Source organism: Nipponia nippon, unplaced genomic scaffold (genome assembly GCF_047370975.1).
Source record: "Nipponia nippon isolate SJK-2023a ecotype South Korea unplaced genomic scaffold, ASM4737097v1 scaffold_27, whole genome shotgun sequence".
Lineage (NCBI taxonomy): Eukaryota > Metazoa > Chordata > Aves > Pelecaniformes > Threskiornithidae > Nipponia > Nipponia nippon.
Window position 1 is genome coordinate 3,882,180 of NW_028262344.1, and position 21,855 is coordinate 3,904,034.

At 43.4% G+C, this 21,855-nt stretch overlaps 1 protein-coding gene across 1 annotated transcript in view; it reads left to right on the plus strand.

The window, feature by feature from the left end:
- Positions 1-21,855, plus strand: part of ANTXR1 (ANTXR cell adhesion molecule 1) — a 111,367-nt gene that overhangs the window by 49,867 nt on the left and 39,645 nt on the right. The window contains exons 13-14 of the mRNA XM_087763052.1: positions 9,379-9,474; positions 19,475-19,516. Of these exons, the coding sequence (XP_087619178.1) occupies positions 9,379-9,474; positions 19,475-19,516 (138 nt within the window). The remainder of the gene's footprint in view (positions 1-9,378; positions 9,475-19,474; positions 19,517-21,855) is intronic.

The window sequence follows — 21,855 nt, forward strand, 5'->3', positions numbered from 1 at the left end:
AGAACTGAAAGAGGGAGAAGGTATTAAATGCCGCTTTATGAATGCGTACGCATGCAGATGTGCACAGGGCAGGTTGCACACCAAGCACTGTCAGGAACGGGACCGGCAATAGAGGAAATAATTTCCGAGGCAGGAAGGCAGTCCTGCTCTGCTGGCTGGGGGGCTGCTGCCAAGTTCTTCAGTGCAAAAAGAGAGCATCTCGGAGAGAAGCCAGGATGGGAATTAAAATAAGTCTTTGTTCATTTTCTAAAATACTCCCAGAAGAGGAAAAACCGCTAATGACCTCTTGCACTAGTAACTCTCGGACTCAGAACTGGAAGGGAGGTGAAAACTGCAGGGCTGCAGTGACAGGGTAAAACAGGTCTGCCTGGGCAGCTCTCAACTGGAAGAGCAAGGAGTATCACTGGGGATATTCCGATGCTCCCTATATCGCCTAGTGAGAAACACACGATGCTTCTTTGCAAGAAGGCGAGGCAATGGAGGTACCCACACGTGGGCTGGGAGAACATTTCTGTGGCAGGATATTAGACTTGCCTTAGACTAGCACCGATGGAAACTCGTTTTTATTTGCTGTGTGTATCCAGTTCATAATGGATGTCTTCCCATGGCACCCCCTGTTCCTTCAGGAGGAGGGCTAGGGGAATCATGCTTGTAAAAAGGAGCGCCTTTCAGCTGAAAAGGGACGTGTTGGGTCAGGGCAGTCTGGGGAAGTGACTGCAGTTGGGAGATGTATGCCATGCCTGAACTGGGCTTGCCCTTGTAAGCTAGGGTCCTATCCAGTGCTGGTAGATACCAACCCCTCCTTACCCGAGATGTTGGTGCTCCAAAACCACTCTTGGATGGGAAGATCTCAAGGTGGGTAAGCACACGGCTGGACAGTTAGCCCTTCCACAGTCCGGGATAGGATTTCAGATTTTGGCAGCCAGAGGAGAGCTGCTGGCTAGCAGTTGGGCCAAGCCAATCCTTGGTGGTAAAAAAGGGGCATCTTGAAACTATGTGTGGAAGTGACTGGATGCAGTGGCTTATTGCACCTGACAGCAACTGGGGCAAGCAAAGGTCTTGCATGGGCAGGTCAGAGAACTGGTTAGCGTATAATGAAGCAGTTATCTTGGTGGCAACCGTTAACAAATGGTGAGGTGACAGGTGGGGAACAGGCCTACCATTCTGGAAAGAAATAGTCCCTCTGATCTCACATTTCCAGTTGCAAGGGTGCAGGAGCCACTGAAGTCGGCTGAAAAGGAGAACCTGGTCTCTTAACCTCGACAGGTTTTGCATTTGACAAAAGGAAGCGGGTACTGGCACAGTGTTACTACATCTAGGTATGGCGCTTTTCTTCCTATGGCTGTTCGCAAGACTGAAGGAATTTGCACCTTTGAGTTAAACAATAGTGGATGGATTTGATCTTTAAATATGGAGAAAGAAAAAGTTAGAAAATCAAGAAAGCACTGCAGGCTTGTAGTAAAAATTAATGATGCCCTTCACTGAAGGTTTTTTTTTTTATTCAAAAGGAATGTAATTCAGTGCTAAAGCAGGGTTTTTTCAATTGTGACTTTGTTCCGGGCTGCACAATTAAGGCTCTGCTAGTTATCAGTGTTCCTAAGTCTGCAGGCAATTAAAGTGCAGCATTCACTGTTGTATCAATAGAGGCTTTATGAAACTGCAGAGTAAATCTAATGAGCACTTTCCTAGGCCCTTGACCTGTGTATTATTAGTTGAGGTATTGCTCTGTGGGAACTCCAGGGCGTACGATTTCAGGTTTGTTTCTAAAAGAAATTGCTCTTAAATGCTTTGTGCTGTAAATATAATAGGCAGTGAATGATTTTGCTAGCACAGGTCACCCTAAGAGTTAAATGTGCAGAGATTATTTCACTCTAATATTGCTGCATGAGCTGTTTTATAATCCTCTTAAGAGTGGTAGGCATATTACAAACAGCATGTTCCTATGGTTTGGAAAGTAGGGATTCATAAGAGAGACCAATAAATTGGGGGTGGGGGCAGAATCACAGAATAGAAGTTTTGAAAAGTTTTAATTTGGAAATGTCAAAATAGTTTGTGGATACGCAGACTTTTTCCTGTGACAGTGCTGAAATTAACTATAAAATATGTGCTATAATCTTTGCGTGCATGTGCACCTCTAGTAGTGAAATCCTGTTTAACAGTTAAGTTGAAACAGACCACTTTGAAACAGTGCGTTTGAAACAATGTTTTATTTTATTGAAATGTTTTTCTGTTGAAAATGTGATTTCAATTTAAACTGAGTTTCAGAAGGAAACTTATCTCAAACATGTCTTGTTGTGTGGGTTCAGGTCATGCCGGCACGCTCTTAACCTTGTCAGCCTCCTGGCAAGCCACCTGTAATGGCCTGCGAGGAACTTCTCCTGTTCAGCTTCGGGGGGGTGCGTGAGTGTTAGCTCAAGGAAGGTGCTCCTGAAATTATTTTTAAGGGCTGCTTAAATGCTACAAATCTGTCTTGCACCAGAGGCAAGACGTTCCAGAGCTGTAGCATGCTGTTTTCCTTCCTTCCCTGCCTTGCAAAGAAGTAAACCCGAATCAAGCCATAAATGGTCGCTGTTATGACAAAGTCTAATTCCACAGAATTTTGTCTGCTATTATTCCAGTTGCTATTCACCTCCTGAAATGGATTTAACATACTTCTTATTAAGGACTGCCTTCAGGCACAAATGGAAACCAAAACGACTGCTTAGGTTTCACCTCAAAGGTTTTGTTGTTTAGCTACAAGTGTTGTGGGGCAAGAGATGGCTGTTTCAGAATAGGAGCTCCTCAGCACTTCCTCAGTCAGAACAGAAACATCTACAACCAAACATGCACTGTCAGGGGGAGCGCTCAAGCTGCTGGCATTTCTGTGCCACTGCGTGTGCAGATTGAACCTAAAAAGAGCACCCAAGAGGCCTCTGCCTTTGTGCTAGCTGATTTCAGGCCCGTGATGTCCCAGCCACAAAGCCAAGGCTCACACGCTCGCCTCCAGGACAAAACCGGAGGCCTGACCAGATGCTATGGCCTCTGCCTGTAGCCGTAGGGTGCAATTATTAAGATGCTCATCTGTAGTGAGAGTGCCGAAAGCTTGCAGCTAACAGCCCCTGCTCCCTTTGCTCTCTGCTGCTTCCTGCAGTGAGGCTGTTAAAATTGTGACACCTGAAGTTTGACAATTAACAGGTAATGGCATGACTAGTAGAGAACTGAGCAGATGTTCAGTGGCATTGAAGTCTTACCGCTATTTTTAGCCTTTGCTTTAGCATATGTCTCTTATTAATTAAAATTAAATTAAAATTCAGGGGTCAGGAGCTTTGTATTGGAAACAGTAACAGAATTTGGAGCATTTAACCCAACCAGATGGGATGTCCCAGGGAGCCGGAAAACCAAAGAGGAGGGACCTCAACACCTCTGAATGGGGAGGTGCCTGTCATCTGAAGACTAATGAATCCCACTACTGGTGGAGGGTATATACAATTGAAGAGGGAAAGCTCGTCAGTCTGCAGGCTCTTGTCATGTTGTGGTTTTTTTCATAAACTATCCCACCAGACCCTATTGTATTTAATGCAGGATCCCAGATGCAATGCCTTACAGGTGAGGCACTAGCCTGGGACTGGACAAACTTGAATTCTACCATTCGTTCTGCCATATCTGCCTTTCAGAAGTCTTGCTAACAATTCTGTTTAGCTGGAAACTTCTTAAGTATTTCTTCTGACGGAAAAGTTCAGCTTGTTTTTGTAAGCATAAACATGGTAATCAGGGATTAGAGAATTGTTTTCCCTGACCAAAGATCCTTCCTTGTAACAGAGGGAGTAATGATTACTCCTCCTTCCCACCATGTGTTTGCCTGCTCTGTTTGGAGTGTGAACTTTCCAGGTCAAAAGTTGTCTCTTGCTCTGGGTTTATACAGCATGTGGTCAAGTGAGGCTTCACTGGTGTTTATACTGGGCTGTAAAGCAAATAACATAGGATGCTGGAAAAGTCTTTTGTAAGTGGGCTCTCGTCTCCTTTCAGCTCTGGAAGGAGAGAAAGGAAACAGATCATTGCCAGGGGGGCATCTCATTTCACAGCACAGTAAACTTGGAAGAGAGGAGCTGGGAACACCTATACTGGGTGACCTAGAGGAGGTGTTTTTTGCTTGGGTCCCCTGCTGGGCTTGGCTCCTGCTCAAGCAGCTTCACGTAGATGCCGATCAAAGAGGCTAGTATTGCAGAACAGTGTTCAGTGAGTTTTCATTTCCTTTTAGAAATTAGGCTGGATTGTTTCTGTTATATTAAAAAAAAAAATCCCATGTGTGATAAAATAAATGATAGACATCAGTTTCTGTTGCTGTGATGGGAGAGTCCTCAAGAGAGTTGGGTGAAACAGAGAGTGTTTCCTTCACAGTAAAAGCTGCCCGAGTCTCTCTGGTGTGAAAAGGCAGGGTCATCCTTTGTCTTCCCCTCCCCTGTTGACTAACAGACATTAAAACTGTTTCTCCTTTCCCTCCAGGGAGAAAACCTCTGTCAGATTCTGGATGCTTATTCAAAACTGTAGTCAAGATTTTCATAAAGCTTTTTAGAAGCACTTCATTCTTTTCCTGCTAACACCTCTGAAGGCTTTCAGCATGTTATTGCTCTTCCTGCTTGGAAAATGTAAAAAAGGACTGGGATACAGGAGATGTTCACATCTTCCCTGTCTCTGGAATGATATTAACCATTTTTTTCCTTTGTAAAGCACCTAAGGTTTAGCAGTGATAAGTGTTATTTAAGTTGCTATTACTGTTGTTATGATGATGACACTATTCAGTCACTCTGAAGTGAGTCCTAGTGATATGGCTGTCTTCACGCTGCTGTTACCAATTCTTGGTAGCAGTGCAGATGTTTCTGCACTCCTAGCCCTGAAGCAGTAATGACTGCAGCTTTCCAGCCTGCCCTGGAGGTGACATCATGGGGCTTCATGACAGGCTCAGGTCCTCTGCTGCAATTACCAGTTGGAAAGGCTCCTGCAAGCTCTTCTGCACAGCACAGGGGACTGACAGGCTGCCTGTAGTCCTGAGAGCAGCTAGATGATAGGGCGCATTGCTTTTGTTTGCTGGAGTAGTGAGTGCAGAACCAGAGTAAACAGTGAAGTCTAGAAGTTAGGACTAAGTACTTTTACTGAACCCAGCCTTCAGGGCCTACTAAAGCCAAGCACTTGATGCATGTATTTAACAGAAGTTCATCCCTCTTAGGCACAGCATGAAGTCAGCACATTTAAACACATGCTTAAAGTTAAATCCATTTACTGCTGTGGTAACAAGCACGCATGCTACCCACCTCCCTCTCCCTATAAATCAACAGTGCATTTATTCGTCAGCCAGAGTACATGAGCGCATTTATTAGATGCACCTAGTACTTCATTCATCACTCCTGAATGCCAGTAGTCAAAGCTTGTGAGGGTCTGTGCGCTTTGGGGTTGTTATTCCGGGTTGCCTTTCTGGGATGGCTAATGTATGCTGCAAATGCCAGTGCAGCAAAGTGAGAAAATGGGAAATAAAATTTAAACAAAAATAAGAAGATTGGAAAAAACAAACCAAACCAAAACCATCTGGTTTTGCCCATCTGGTGCATAGTAGCATTTTTTGGAAAACCCTCAGAAATAATTCATAGTTCCATTGAAATGGCAATGAACTGATTTATTTTTGTTTATGAACTGATTTGTGTTTAGAAACCTTGAGGATGTCTAAGATGAAATAAGGGGCTTAAAATCACAGATTCTCTTAGCTGTGTGTCTCTACGTGATTGCATACGTGCTTCCTGAGGCAGAAGTTTAAGAGCTTGGCCTTAGGCAGCAATCTGGGTAGGCAACAGCAAAAGAACTCCGGAGGCCGAGTCATCTCCTCTGTGGCATGGCCGCCACTGGACCGGTCATCCCTGTTCCCTGACTGTTAAAGGAATGTGCAGGCACCTGGTTTATACTAACCTTTTTGTTAGATGGGATCTTCCCAGGGATTGTGTGCATGCCTTAAAGGAGTGTGTTTTTGTAGGACAGCACATATCTGAATGTTTGTGGGTAGATTTAAGGAATAGCCCATGCCGTTTACTGGGTCAGACTTTGCCATCCCTCCCCTCTTCTCTCTAGGAGCACCTCCAGTCCAAGAGGTGGGCCGGGTTTGTCTTGTGACAAAAGCATTCCCCCAGTCACAGTCTGGCTTCTCCCAGTCTGTAACGGTTCCATAATAACTGCTCAGTGAGAGAGAGCACACCCCTATGTGTGAGGAGATGCCTCTAATGTGTCCTGCTTCAGATTTCTTCATATCTATCTATTTTACAATATCTTCCAGAAGTTGTTTTCCATTGTACTTCAACTGCCAGCAATACTTGTAGCGTTTTCTTGGCCTTGTTGGACTCTGGCAGGGAAGCAGGCTTCAAGGCACAGCTGCCTTGCTTTCTCTACCAGTTTGTTTCAGAGCCTACAGGTAGAGTTTCAACATGTTAAATGTGTAGCATGTTGAAAGGTCACTTAAAGAGCCTGCTCTTTCTCGTATTACTGTTTCTTGGGACAATAGCAAAGCATTTCAAACAATGGCTCCAGGCGTCATCTAGGCCTCCGACAGTTGTCAAGAAGCAAGTCGCCAATGTTTTACGCTTAGCGTCCTGATGGGTATCCGAGTTGTCTGGCTTTTTTCAGCCATCCAGGTGTAACGGAGTTTTAGGCTGCTGATCTCACTATGGGTACAAGCACCACGGTTTTATCTCGGTGTAAGTAGTCGAGATGAATCCTATGGGAAAGTCATACTGACTTCAGATAACCATGTGTGTTTAGGGGCTGGCCATGCTTTGTCTCCATAGATATTTTTTATGGAAAATGTACTAGTTTAGTGTTAAAATTATCTTTTTTTTTGTCTTTAAAATGAAAGTTGTTTTCTTGGTCTGAATTGACAGCCTTTATTCAATAAGCATTAAACACAGCTCATTAAATTATTCCATGGTTCAGTGTTTCCATGAGCATTTGTATTGCTCTTCCAAATTTTGATCAAAAAAAAAAAAAGGAACGAAAACAGACATTTCAAATGCTTCAGCCCTTTTTAACTAGCTATAAGACTGGGAGAAAGATTTCAAAATGTCAGTGGAACTTTTGCAAACTATTTTAGCAGGCATATTTTCCTTCTTGTTTATTATTCAGCTTGGATAAGTGGCAGTTTCTATCTAAGCATAGTTCTACATATTACCCAGAATGGTAGCTAAATTCTAGCAGAAACTGATGTAATAAAGAGAAAACAAACCAAAAGCAGAATTCAGGCCACTTTGGATGTTTATGGTAGGATTTGTTGATGTGTGCTTTGTCCTGGTCTGACTTGCTAGGGTTTCCTCGGAGCCTGGTTCACAGCAGTGACAGCACGGTCAGAGCAGAGGAAGATAGGGTTTGCAGTTCCTGATTAACGGTCTCAGTTTGACACTTTGTAACTATGGCTGAGCCCATAAAGTTCAGTTTGTATTTGTCTGGAATATTTTGATGTTCCAATATAGGAAAAGGAATTAATGCAACCAGATTTTTTTTTTTGAGGGGGGCAGTGATGTTCTGGTTTTGATATCCGAAGGGGGCTTATTCCTGCAGGCTTGCCAGGCAACACCGGCTTTAGAGAGAGGCATTACCTGAGTGAGAAATGTAAGATTTGGCAAACCAAAACCTTTTAAGTCCTCCGGACTGTTTTGCTGCTGTGATACACAGAATACCAGCTGGCCACACCAGCTGCTTTGCAAAGAAACAGATGTGTTAGGGTAATGTAAATTGGTCTTTACAGGTTGTCTTGGAGGGGAAAAAAAAAAAGTAAAAATAAATTCTATTAAAAAAAAAATCCCCCAAACAAAACAGTTAAAAGGCTACTTTAATTTGTTTTGTATTTTTGCAAATTGATTTTAGAGTATTCTTAATGACAAAATATTTATTTCAATATAGGGGCAAAAGGGGCAGACAACAATCAGACATAAAAAGCCATATGTCTTCTACAATGTCATGGCAGCAAAGAGTCAGGATCACATTTTCTAAAGCATTGAATATCAGCAGGTTCCATTTTGCAGATGATGGATGTGACTTTCTGCTGTCTGTCTAGAGGAACAGCACCAAACTTACAGCTCCGTCTTCTCAAATGAGCTTTTATTTTGTGTTGGAGTCCAAGTTCCATTTTCAGAGATGTCTTCGGTGAATTCTTCTCCTGCATGGACTACCTCTCTTGTTTCCAAGTGTCAAAGATCAGGTTGTCTTGATCCAAGTTCTCCGCCAATTCCTTCTACTCCAGAAGAGAGCTTGGAAAATGCTCTCAACCCGATTGTTTTTTTCATTACTCTTCCCATTATGGTGTGATGGGGGATCTTCTGGCCATTGAATTACAGTGACTTAAGCAGGCACACAATTTTCCCATCCTACAGGTCAGTCTGCTCTTGAATGTGTCCTTAATCTGGCATTGTGACCTCGACGCTTGGGTGGGGTTTTTTAAATGTCTGGCTCTTACATCAAGAACATCTCAAACAGGCTCAAGTCAGGACTGCTTGTTGGCATATCTTGGAGTAGGATGATATTGGGGCGGAGTGGTATAGGGAAGCTGGCATGCCTCAGGAAGCCAGGAACATCTGCTTTGGGTTAAATCTAAGCAACAAGAAATAATGCACATTTGGCCTTGATTGCTATATTGAGCTGGCTTGTGCAGCAGTTTGCATTGTTAACCGGTATCAGAGAATTGCAAATGCCTTTTTAAATGGGGGAATTATCACAGAGAGGAAGAGGATCTTCTAGAGTTAATGGCTCCTGATGCGCAAAACCCCTGTATATTGCGATGGTGTGTATGTTCAAATCTCCTTGAAAAGCTCATGGTAGAACTACCCTGACTCAGCACTGTGAAGAAGAGCAGGATGACCCGAGTTATGGGCCCGTAGGGATCTTGCTTCAAATTTTCTGTTTGGAGTAAACTTTAATTTTAACATCGCTTTCAAACTTATACTGCAAGAGTGGAAGAGTTGCAAAGAAAGGAGAATGCTTAAACTGCAATGAAACATTGTGTTGTGAGCTCTTTTTTAAATATTTTTTTTAGTCTTCACAATACTCTGAAGAATATTACATTAATTTTTATCCAAAGTGAAAGAAGCTTTTTTTATGTAATTGTGAGGTTCAGAAAATTGAGACAAAACCTATAACTCTCTGGGAAGAGAACTAGAGGTCCTGGCCTCTTTGCAATGAGGTGGGGGGCAGGTGCCACATTTGGATGTATGAGGAGGGAGGAACATGGCATTTTGTCTGAAAAATAAATGGAGTATGGCAATGGGCTCTGGGACATGCACTTGCCTGGAAGCAGGATGCCCAGGTGAGGTACCGTGGAGAGGGGAGTTCTGTGTAAGTGGTGCTCACATGTGCTCTGTGTTTCTCTTCCAGTCAGATGGGACCATCCTGGCTATTGCTTTGTTGATCCTCTTCCTCCTGATGGCGTTGGTTCTTCTCTGGTGGTTCTGGCCTCTTTGCTGCACAGTGGTAAGTCCAAGAAACCGTTGGCACAAAACAGCAATTCAGTGTTGCCTGAATATAAGAAATGAGTGGGAAGGAGGCAAAGTTTTCCAGTAAGAGCGAGCATAGGACTAGTCACTGAACAAGACAGTGTTTCTTCCGTTGCTGGCACTGTTTTGTGCTTCTATTTCATCTGCCTGACCTTTGGATTATACCCATGAAATAGCAATGTTGCTAACATACAGACCTTGTCAGGAGCCTTTTAGTTGTATTTTATTGGTCACAAATTGGAAATGGTTTGTAGAAATGTATTAGTTGCCATGCCTTTTTAGGAATGAGTTGCTTTTCTGGATTTTCTAACCCCCTGTGTCAGTGCCTCAATGCTGGAGAACTTCTGTAGCAGGGCAGGCATGCTGAACCCAGGCTGGAGTCCTTGTTCTGCCTCAGGTACAAGGAAAAGACATTTCTAAGTGTGCAAATTTTTGCAAGATTAACTTTTTTCCCTGGTTCACTGTGTCTGAAAAGCACTTTGAAATATCCAAATGACAGTTTCAGTAGGAGTATGACTATGCTTCACTGAGCATTCTTTCCTCTCTGCTTTTTCACAAAATGTTCTGTGGAGTTAAAAAGCACAGTCACAGAGTTAATTTAAAAAAGCAGACAGAAATGAGGAGAAAACGGGAGAGAAGGAAGAGGTCAAGCGAGGCAAGAAGGACATCACAGGACTTGAGACAAGCTTTTCTCTCACACCTGACCCTGCTGTTTGTCTGCAGGACCTGTTGTACCCCTGTACATCTCTGCCGATCATCCCCTAGGGCTGCCTTTTCCAATGAAGATCAGGGCAAAGGCTGATTATTGTGGAACGTGCCATACAGTGAAGCTCTGCTCTTGCTTTGGGTCTTGTTTGTGCTGCAAATATAGAACAGGAATTAGGGATGTACAAGTGTCAGCAGAATTGGAGTCTGGTTTTGGTGACTGGCTGCATGTAATATTTCGGATGCTTCTTTTAAGACTGCCCAAACTGGCCTCACTTTCTGGGTCGCTATCATTATTCCTGATTGGATATCACTTACCCAGTGTTGTAAATTTGCACCATGTTCTACCAAACCTATGATCTGGTGCTGAGAGCTTTGGAGCCACAAACTGCAGGAGCAGTCACATTTGAGGATGAGTCTTTGTGGTGAGATGTATTTCTCTATCCAGAACAAGGATGGAAATCTCACAGGAAAAATCTTACTTGTCTATTTCTGTTTCTGGCTGGAAATGCTAGGGGTAAAATGCTTCTCTTCACAGTAGTTTGGCACCTCTGTCCTGAGATGAAAACCAGAGGGGAAAAATATTTATTTGGACTTTTCAGAACACTAAAAAAATCAGTTCTAAAAATGGATAAAGGATTAGCAGTGTGGTAGGTTGCTGAGAGCTGTTTGTCTAAACTAGATGACACGTTCCCAGAGAAGCTGGGTCAACTTCTTGTTGGCGCATCTACATAGAAGTCAATGGAGATGTGCCCTGTACAGATGCCTATGCTGGTGGAGGATTGAGGTGGTACAAGGAAAGGCTCTAAGTGATGCTGCTGTTCTAAGGTTCTGTCACAGGAGAATGAAGCTGATAGGAAAAAGGCATGAATAAAAGCAGCGGATTATGAAGTAAAGGGAATATGGAGCAAGGCATTCAGAGGGTAGCACGGGTCTGCTGCAGTGGAATGATATGAGGATAGTGGTCATATAACAGTGTTCTTGAAGTGTGAAAAATAGTCCAGATAAGCAAGGTGGTGCAGCAGAGATAGGGAGTCTCTTGTCCACATGGAACTTTATGTGCTTAATATTTTCCAGATTTAAATTCTGTACTTAAAAAGCTTGTTGTAGATAAAAGCATTTCCTCACCCTCTCTCCTCCTTTACCTCCCACATTCCTTCTTAGCAAGATCTCCAAGGGGGTACTCTCCCTGATATTTTCCAAATGTAAGTCAGACACATCCCTCTACTTGCTGGGAAGATTTTAATTCAAGACCCTGTATGAAATCTCTTCGATCTCTCTGGGATGGCAGTCCAGTATGTTTGGCAGCAGATCAGCAGCTAAGATACCTCACTGTGTATTACTTACCCAAAGATTCTATAAAATTAAAGATAAATCCATAGAGGAGTACCCAGCCTGCTTGGCTTAGGGTAGGGAGAGAGAGCAGAGCAGTGCTTATTTACTAGTTTGGTAATGGCACATTAAGGAATGCAGTGTTGTCAGAAGCCCAGAGTGAATTAAGGGCAGAGGAACTGGCTTGCACAACAGACAAGAGAGGCAGGCAAGCAATAACCTCTAATAATCCAACCGCAGACCCAGAGACACTGCTGTGGATTCAAGCCCAGGGATGTTTCAGAGATAATTGTGTATGTGTCCGGGGAAAAAGAAAAAAACACAATGAACTTTTTTCTTACCAAGTATAAATTTGTTTCTGAGTGACAAGCACATTTCTAAACCCTGAAATTCCTCTTGGCATGCTTTTTAATTAAATAGGAATCATTATTATCCAGCAGTTCTTCAGGAAAGACACCAAGCCAGCTTCATCCCTGGAGTAAATGGACTGAAGTCAATAGACTTACTCTGGAGATTTATCTGGAACCCAGTATCTCCTTGGCATGCACCCATAAAGAAATGATCCTTCCAAGTGTATCCAAGTTTATTGGTCTCAGAAGTATTCTGGGATGAAGTCTGGAATTTACCACTCAGTTTACAGTAGATGCAATTGTTGCTTAGTGGTTCAGAACAATAATTAGGTCTTTGCTGTGCCTGATACCAGCACAGGCAAAATTTCCCTTGATGTCTGTGGGGGGATATTACAAAAGCATGGCAGCCAGGTGCTAACCTTTCAAAGGGTTTCAAGGATGTTTATTCAACAACAACAGAAAACAAAGATAATTCTGCTAAGCCAACACCCCCAACACTATACGCATTAGAAGAATGATGGCAAATACCAAAGACATCTATAGCAGGACGACCCTGCTTTTTCCTGGGCAGAGCATATCTGCAAAACAGCAGATGCCAGATCCTGGCCTCGTTGATGTTAGTGGGCATTTTGCTGTTGTCTTCCCATTCCTCCTCTCTCCTGAACACAGCATAACCTGAAGGAGTCCGAGCGATCATAGTAGTAGCTGTGTGTGTAAGAGGCTATTTAGGTACCCAGGGGTGAAATTGTTCCAGGTAGGAGGCCAACATAAGGCTTAGGTTTAATATTGATGTAAACCAAATAGATTTTAATACAGATGAAAGCCAAATAGATAATAAGCCTCCAAAAGCATCTTAAGGAGGATTTTGCAGGCATGTTGTTAAATTGGCTTGGAAATGAAGCTGGCTAAAGTGTTCCGGATGTACAGTGAAGGCATAATTAATACAATAGTTGGAAGGCTTGCCTGTGCTGGGACAGTTTCCCTGTGGCAGTGTGCAGCACCGCACTGAGCGAGTGCAAGACATGAGTCTACCTCCCTTATGCATCCATACCGTGTGGCCTGAGGGGGGAGGGAATGAGAAGCCGGTCTGTGTTAATTGCCCACTTAGAATGTATACACCATCCTTCTCATTTTTATACGGCACCTTTTTTAAATACAGGGGTGTAGCTGGCAGATAAATGAGGTGTTGGTATTTAAGCATCTAACACCAGTTTTAACTTTAAAGCTGCTTTCTGGAAGGAAGCATGGAAGAACCCAGCAATTTGTTTGGTGCTCAGTCTGTACTGCAGCTGACCAGAAGTTCTGGAAACAAAAAGCTGGATGGAGAAAATACAGAAAATATATATTAAAACCACATGAAAATCGTGGCTAAACTGGAGGAAGAGGAGGGGAGGAAATGCGTAGACTCTATAGCAATGCTAGAGAGTCATAAAATTACATGGTGCATGCTTGCTGGCTTGACGGAGATTACTTAAAGATCCACGTATTCTGATTCCCACCTGCTCCCATGTGCACATGCGGCACAGTTTTTCTGCATTTATGATGATTTGGGGAGAAGAGAGCATGGGGTCATGAGTCATCTGAAACATTACTGAGACAAAGCAAGAGAAAGAGAGAAAGACACAAATGTGCAGGCAGAAATTGCTTGCGGACCCCCCAGTCCCTGCCTTCGGTTCGAATCGGAGCTAGTGAGGCAAGCGCTCCCTAGGATAATGTGGTAGAGTTTCACTGAATTTATTGGGGCTTAATGTGGTGCGTAACATCCAAGCTCTGAATCCATGCATGCTGCTGCAAATGAGTGTCTTCACTTATAGCACGGTCAATCCAAAACATTTGGAGGTAGCACTGTTATTGTAGGTTTAAAGTAGCGTAAATAACAGAATGTGACGTTGCAATTGCTGTGCACAAAGGGCAGCAGGAGGATAAAGACAGTTGTCTTAATCATCCGGAGTACCCACAGCAGTTCACTGTTCCTCTCAGCCTCCTGTCAGTCAGATCAGGATGGTTTAGATATGGATATGATGCTCTATAACTGGCTGTCTCTAAACAGGCTAGCATGGATCCTGAAAATAGCATAGCAGAGGCATTTTGCCTGGGCTAATACTATCAGCTCTACAGCAGCCCTGGTAGAGAAATGGGTTAATAAAACAGTGTGGGTGCCAGGCACTGAACTAGGGTGCTTTGATGTGCTGCTGCGATGCGTTATTACCAAAATTTAAAGCCAAATTCTCCAAAGTTCTGGGGTGATCAAACTGAAAGATATTCATGGAGTTCCCTTTTTGGAAAGTGCTAAGCATTACCCTCTGAAAGTTAGGAAGGTAGCCATTTGCCTTTAGGTGATATGCCTAGACTTCAGATTCCCAAACCATTTTCCTTGCTATGCATTTCCTTAAGGCCAGATCCAAAGGCCAATTATATTAATCTTGACCCGCTTCTGCACCCTTTGGTCCAGACCACAACAGATACTTAACGCAGAGGAGGCACTGTTGTTCTTTGCCCCAGTCCTGCATGGGAAGTAATTAACTTGATAAAAGTGACTTCTTCCTTTGTTTTTTCCCTGGCCGCTTCTCACCTCTTCTAAAGAAAATTGGCTTAGCCCAGCTAAGGAGAAATAGGTCTTTAGGACATAGTCTTACCGAACCAGAAAACTCACTAGCAGTCAGTGAGTGAGAGCAAGGGCTTCTGCATATAGCTGAAAGTAGCTATGATGTTTTCCTTTAGTCCAGAAAATGAATTTCACTTATATAGTCTTCCAAAGAAAGTGGGTCAGACACTGGGAGCAAACCCCACTGATTCTGGCCTTGTTTATCTGTGTAAGTGAAATTGTCTAGGAAAAGGAATGGCCTTGCAGATGCTACATTTTTTTTCATGTGTTCCCTGGAGAACTGCATGTCAGCCCCATTCAGTTGCAAACTGTATCAGAGTTAATTAAATGGAGGGTTTTTTTTTCCCTGCATGATCTCATGCCTTTCATAAGTGGATGATTTTGACTTGTGCTATGATCTGTATTGAAAGTAGCTTGTGCACGTCAGCTTGAAGTCTTAGGTGTGAAACAGCCTTGTCTCCTAGCTTTAATGAGTTAAAATTGAGATTCTGGATCTGCTTCCAGGCTGACAAGAGAGGTTAACTTAAAAGTATGAGTTAACTTTCCTATTGGACTTCATTTACCTCTTATACTAGTATGTCTAGGAAGAAGAATGTATTGTTTTGCAGATGAAGAGATAGGGACAGGCTCCTGCTTGTATTAGAAACTTTGAAGTGTAGACCAAATCTCCAAGGATTTAATGGGTACTTAGAAGACACGGCAGATATGAAACAAATAAAAAGGAAATGTTCCTTTACCCAACTCATAACTAAACTATGAAACTCTGTCACAGGACTTAGAGGAGGTCAAAACTGTAAATATGTAAGGGGAAAAAAAAAAAAGATGGATCAGATGGGTCATACTTAATGCTATAAAAATAAACCCATGCTTATTAGGATAGCAAAAATACATATTCTGTATTTTCCAGAAGAGTGAAGGTAAATAAGGACAAAAACTCTGCTCAGTTAACTGCATGCTCCCTTCCCAAATTTTAGTCCTAATTAGAAGTGAAGTCCTTTATTTCTTGTTTTGTACTGCTCTCTCATGTAGCCCTCATTTTAAATGATGATCTGTTCCATCTTAACGCAGATACACTCCACTGACAAGAAACATATTGCCCCTATTCATCATATAAAACTCCAGGGAGAGTTACTGAGTATGTGCTTGCTGGACACTGTAAACTGGTGGAGTTTTCTGCTCTTCCCAAGATGGAAACCATCCTAGACACATTCCTGAAATATGCAAAATTTGGATTCAACATGTGCTCTCTTACGCCTGAATGGCTACAGAAATTTCAGGGCACAGAAAACCAATCCTCTCCAATGCTATTAACCTTCTAGGAGGTGGCTAATAGCATTCCTCTGCTTTTACACTGGGTTATTAATCAGAAACAGCTGCTTCTCCATGCGTCTGTGACATCAGGGTGGGTCAGCTAAGAGATCTGTGTCAGTCACACGTATACTGAGATCTGTGATGAAAGGCAAAGAATTACTGTATTGTCCTGAATTTTCACAGCTAAGTGTGTAGAAGTGCTGACAACTACTCTCGAAGTTCCTTCCTCTGCCAAGAAAAGCCAATGGCCACCTCTCCATCCCACAGGCCTTTACTACTTGAAAACAAAAGACCACGCTGTAAGGTTTTTGTAGCATGTGATGATGTAGAAACCCTCAGGTATTCCTCACCTAGTGAGCAAATATGGTTGCTGAACGACCATCTTTTTCTTCTTTCAAACACAGGGACAGGAGATACAGTTGCAGCAGCAATCACAGAAATGGCTTGGGGTTATCAAAACAATTGCAGCACACATGAACAAACACTCCAGCCTTGCCAAGCTAAACTAGCTGAAGCATTTTGCTTGGCCAAGTGTGCTCCCAGCTGATTGCGTTCAGCAGGTCCATGTGTGTCATCTGGCGAGGCAGAGGGAAGGCGAGCGGTGCAGCCCAGAACAAAATGTGGCGGACTCGAGTCTTCTGTGCCAGTGCGGGCTGTATCCTCACTGAGTTCCCTGTAGTGGCATTTTCTTTCTTGTGCTTGAGTAATTGTTTCTATTTGTGCAAAATGAGCTGGGGTAAGGCACTGCCTTTCGGCTCTGGGACCCCGTTATTTCCACTTGGCCCTGGCTTTGCTCACTTGTGTGAGATGGCACAGAGATCCCATTTGCTTCGCTGGCTCCAGTACCCCAGAATGAGGGCCTTGTGCATATACAGCTGTAACTACAAGAATCTAAAAGGGAGAAGGAAAAGATCTGCACTTTTTGCAGACCAAAAGCCTTTCCAGATCTGGGCAGCGAGACAGAAATATATTTTTTGTAAGGCTTGAACTTTGAAAGTTCATACAGGCTCAAAGGCAGAGAAGGCCAAACTGTCCCCATCCCTGGACTTGTCCAAACTAACCACTCTGTGTTGCCAACTTATGGGGTGTTCAGTTGCTCTTAGAAGTGCATAGCACTTAAAAATAGAAGGAATCTTTTTTTTTTTTATCCTCTTGGGCTGTGATAGAAAAAACTTGGTCTGTTTATAGAAATCAGTTTGCGTGTATGTGTGTGCGTATGTTATGAGAAAGAATGCAAATGTGTGAAAAACACAGCCATCTCTTCACTTCCAAGTCTGTAATCTCAAGAGTTTCTAGTGATACTGGCTGAGAAGTTGTGTCTGAACACTTAGCTGGACCAAATATGCTGGACGGATTATCCTGATGTTTCATGCCAATGCAAATGAGAGAAACTCCACTGGAACCCATGATGTTCCACCAGCATAATGTTAGAGGGAATAAGGCACTTCCAATGGGTATATTTTGGATCAGATATCTGAAATTTCTCAGTGTCCAGTGGGTTTGGATTAAGGGGTTTGGTTCAAAAGTAGGTCTGTTGACAAATGTCACGCCTTGCACAGACCAAAACGTATCTGAAAATGTGGCTACAAAAGTCTTCTGTGTATTTTGGTGCATTGTACACTCTGCATCAGTATTTATTGTGTCAAGAGACGTATAAGAAATTATGCTGTCTCCACCTTCTTAAACCAAGGAGCAGCACTTTGAGTAAACCCTACTGATGCTCATCATTTCCTTTCCACAGAGCAGGACTCTGATGCAGACAACTTTTCATCTGCTTTTCATTATTTGCTTTCCATCTGGGAAAGAGCTGGTATCCCCCAGAGCTGCAAGCACAAGCCAGGAATTGCAGGGTAGCCAGAGAGATGGATGCTGTAGCAGACACTCACCAGCTCTGCTAGTCAGCCTGAGCTCCTCTGGGGCATCACCCCTCCTTTCTCTCTAATGTGGTCGGTGGCTTTACAGCCACAGCCTGACCGATGGTTCCGCTGCGTCAGAACAAGCGATGGTGTGAGCAGGCCAGTGAGTGCACCTACCGTGCTCCTCAGTGTCCTTTCCTGCTTCCACATGTGCTTTGTGTTTCTGCACATATAAACAAAGCTTCAGTGTTGATTCCTAAAGCATGAAAATTCTTTAGCAGGGGTTCCCTGAGGGCACTGCAGGCCGCCACAAAAAAGCCCTGCTGCCCAGGAACAGGTAGTGGCAGAGCTCTACAACCATCATTGCCCTGGGCTGAGTTACAAACAAAGGACTGATCCAGCCTCTCCTCCCTAGCCAGAGGCACATGCTCTTCATTAATGGCCACATTGCATGACTCGGGGTTTGCAGCGGAAAATAAAAACAGTGAGCTCATCAGAGAAGGAAAAACATGAGTGAGAGGAATTGTTGTAAATATTTATATCTTCAGGGCCTTTAATGTGATTGTCATTTTCCCTTTCTGTATTTAAACAGCCAAGTTGTTATTGTTTGGGATGCTGATTTTTTTTTTTGAAGGGTAATTTTTATTCCTGTACATCTGTACCCCATGCCTAGGCAGCCTCTACATCTAATACCCCGTCCTGAGAGGAGCTGAGGACACTCGCTGCTATCTCCACAGGCCCTCAGCACCCTGACAGCATGTGAATCGTGGCCTGGTGTGTAAAGAGTGAGCTGCCTCATCCAGATGGACTTAAAACTACTGGAGATAATCCATCTCTGGAGCAATTGCATTGACAATTGGCTGGGTTCAATCTGTTGCCTGCAGTGGCTGTGCATTGGGGTGCATCTTGTTTAAGGGAGAGATATTTGGCGTGCCTGTATGCAACTGCCTTCCCAAGGCTCTCTGTTGCTCTTGGAGCAGAGGGCTGTGATAATAGCCAACTGCCTGCCGAGCCCTAAATGCAAACTTTTTGCATGAAATAATAGCCTCACGCCCACATAAACTTAAATTGTTTCTATGGAGAATATTCTGGACCAGTCTAAAACCTCACCCTGCTTGCTTTATTAGAAACCCTGGGAGAGCCTCAAATGTACATATATTTTTATATTTTTTTAAAAGCTTATGAGAGTGAACTATATTAGCCTGATAATGTGAAAAGCATTTTTAATGAGAGCATGAGGTGGCACAGCCTTCTGGAATGAAGTATGGGCCTGGGAGACAGAGGCTGGGGGTTTATTACTGCTTTGCAATGTCTCCAGGGCATTTTACTTCACCTTGGTTTCGCTTTCCAGCCTTTGTTTGGACTGTAAATTATCTGAGGCAGGACCTGTACACGTGTGCAGTGGTCGGGAGAAGGAGATGCTGATTTTAGCGTGGTTGTTCAGGTGAAAGTGATTGCTATCTGTTGCTTGGAGCCAGCTCTGCCTATGGCTCCTACTGGGATTAGGAGGCCGGAGGATCAAAGATATGGCTTTGAATTTGCTGTTACCTCACGTAGGGCAACGTGGGTCTGGAGTTGCACTTAGGAATGTCTATATGGCAGGGCTTTGGGGCGTCTCCCCTCTTAGGCTCAGTGACTGTGACACCAGTAGCACACGTAGCCACCCTGTGATCGCGTGGTATTGTAACTAAGATCAGAGATGTTCACAGCAGCATATTCTGTTGTTTTCTTGTTTGTTTGGGTTTTTTAAGTGACATTTGAATTGTGCTGAAGAACAAAGTATGGATTTACTATTTTGTTTCTCTTTAATCCTTCTAGATCATCAAAGAGCCCCCCCCTCCTCCCGCAGAGGACAGCGAGGTGAGTAACACTGACAACCCGATTTTCTCAATGTTTAGGGCAAGATTTTGCTCAGTCTGCTCAGAAGAGGTTGTGATGGCCCATACATGGCAGAGTATGGGCCATTTAAACCTTTGTGCTCAGCTTTGTAGCCTTAAAGTCAATAGTGGTTTAGCTAAACTAGGGGCTTTTTAGCTGATGTCTGCCATGTGTGTTTCACTCTGCTCACTTTGCCTTCTACAGAAGTGGAGATGTGTTGTTTATTTAAGAGTGACTGTAGACCTATGTGTATGGTAGCTCTATGGAGCAGGTAGGGAAGGAGGACAGAGCCAGACAATACTTCCACTCATTGGAACAGCACTACAGAGGTAGGCTGTGATTCACAAAAAGGACAACTCTTAAGCATGTATTTAACTTTGAAGTTAATGGAACCTAAACATATGCTTAACTGCCTTCCCAGAATGGCACGGTAATGATTTTGATTGTTTAGCATATAACTGCTCTTGGCAGCTGAGCGGTAACTCACAATGCTGATCCCTTGGACTACGGTTGCTGTGAGCGAAGGCAGCCCACAGTCTTTGCAATGTATCTGAAGACAGCAGACCAGATTCTGAGCAGATGTAAAACCCCAGTAAAGCTATCCTGATATCAGAAGGGCTGCATTAGCTGGGCAAGTTTTAATGAAGAGAAACAATAATGCAACATTAAAACCTTCAACTTAATTCTGCTTACTTTTTTTAGATTAATGTAGCAACAAATGGTTTAAAGCTACATCACCATTACTTAATTAGTAGACTCTGCCCAGAAACATGCCCAGTTTTTCACCTTCCTCTTTCTGTCCCCTTCTGCTTTCAGCACGCAATGAGTCTCTTCTTCGCTTCCACTGTTTTGCACATGGGATTTCATTGAAAAGTCACTGGGCTGCATTCAGGGCCCACTGATGTCAATGGGAGCTTTTCCATTGACTTCACTGGGGTTTGGATCAGTTCCTCTTAACTATGCAAGTAAGAGAAGACTTAGATCTATGCTCAGAGTGATTTGGTTGGTGACTTCGCCTTGGTTTTTGTCTCTGGAGACAAATTCATTGCCTGCTTCAGCTTGCAAGTGGAAAAGCTTGCTGCAGTGATCCTCTCTGTGCTCTCCATAAAGTCTGGCCCTGTGAGAGTGCTCTGTGCCAAGGCAGACAGACACCCTTAAAGCTCAGTCCTCTGCAACACTACAGAGCTGAAACCCAGCCTAGCTTCTGCCTGCGCTAAGCACAAAGAACTAGTTCAGGGCAAGGCCAAGGCCAGTACTAGAACCTCCATCTTGGTAGCACTTCAAAACAAGCCTGAAGCAAAACTCCAAATCTGAACATTCCTGGACCAAAGGGAGATTCGCATTTAGATCCAGTGCTCCCCATGCCTCTATATGCGGGCATCTGGCCTATTTTCCTAAGTAGACATTTCTGTTTGGACTGTATGTAAATCCACTAGCTTTGTTAGCTTTTATCCTCTGAATGAGAAGGAAAATATTAACCTAAAATTGCACATGCTCTGTTTGGCATCACATGTGCCTCCAAGCCAAGGGATTCAATTGCTGAAATTAATTAAAATGCATCATTCTGGAATGCTGGCTTGCTGGCCAAGGACTGGAAGGGGAAATTGCATCTCTGTGCAAGAGGAAAGGCGTGCTTCATGTATAAGGAACCAGTAAGTGCTGCAAAAGCAGACCAGTTGCTGCAAAATAAACCAGTTGCAGCAGACCAGTTAGTTTGCCTCAAGTTAAGTTTAGTTAAGCTGGTGTAAAGTTATTTCTGGACATGTTATATCTTCTCTCAGCCCTGATTCTAACAGAGAGGAACAGTCTGTGTAGCTCTTTGGATGAAACAGTTCTCACTCCATCTGTCTGTTTCACGGCTTTCCTGTAGCAATGTGTTTGCTACTGGCTTTTTATTTTAAACTAACCTGGTCTTGTACTATGGAGAACGTGGGGCAAATCCTCTTTGTATAGAAGCAGAATGTTGCTCTGCTTGCTCTCAGGCTTGCTATCTGTAGATGATGGCTTTTAAATGCAGGCTTGTCCAGGCTTTGGTTGTACCCACTGTAGGGCACTGCACAGTGCCTGACAAATTGCATTAACTCATACCTGTAGTTTGCCTGCTTCCTCGTTAATGCAAGAGGAGATGTGTACAATCTTTTGGCTATTATTCTTACTGGTTTGGGACCCTGGGAATGGGGGGGCTTTGGTTACAACAATGTGCCAACATTGTAGGGACTAGTCTAATGGTATAATTTGACACGTACTTTCCACCAGAGCACATCCCCTAAGCTTAATGCTCAGTTATCCTATAGCCATCTTATACAATTAGCAGCCAAGGT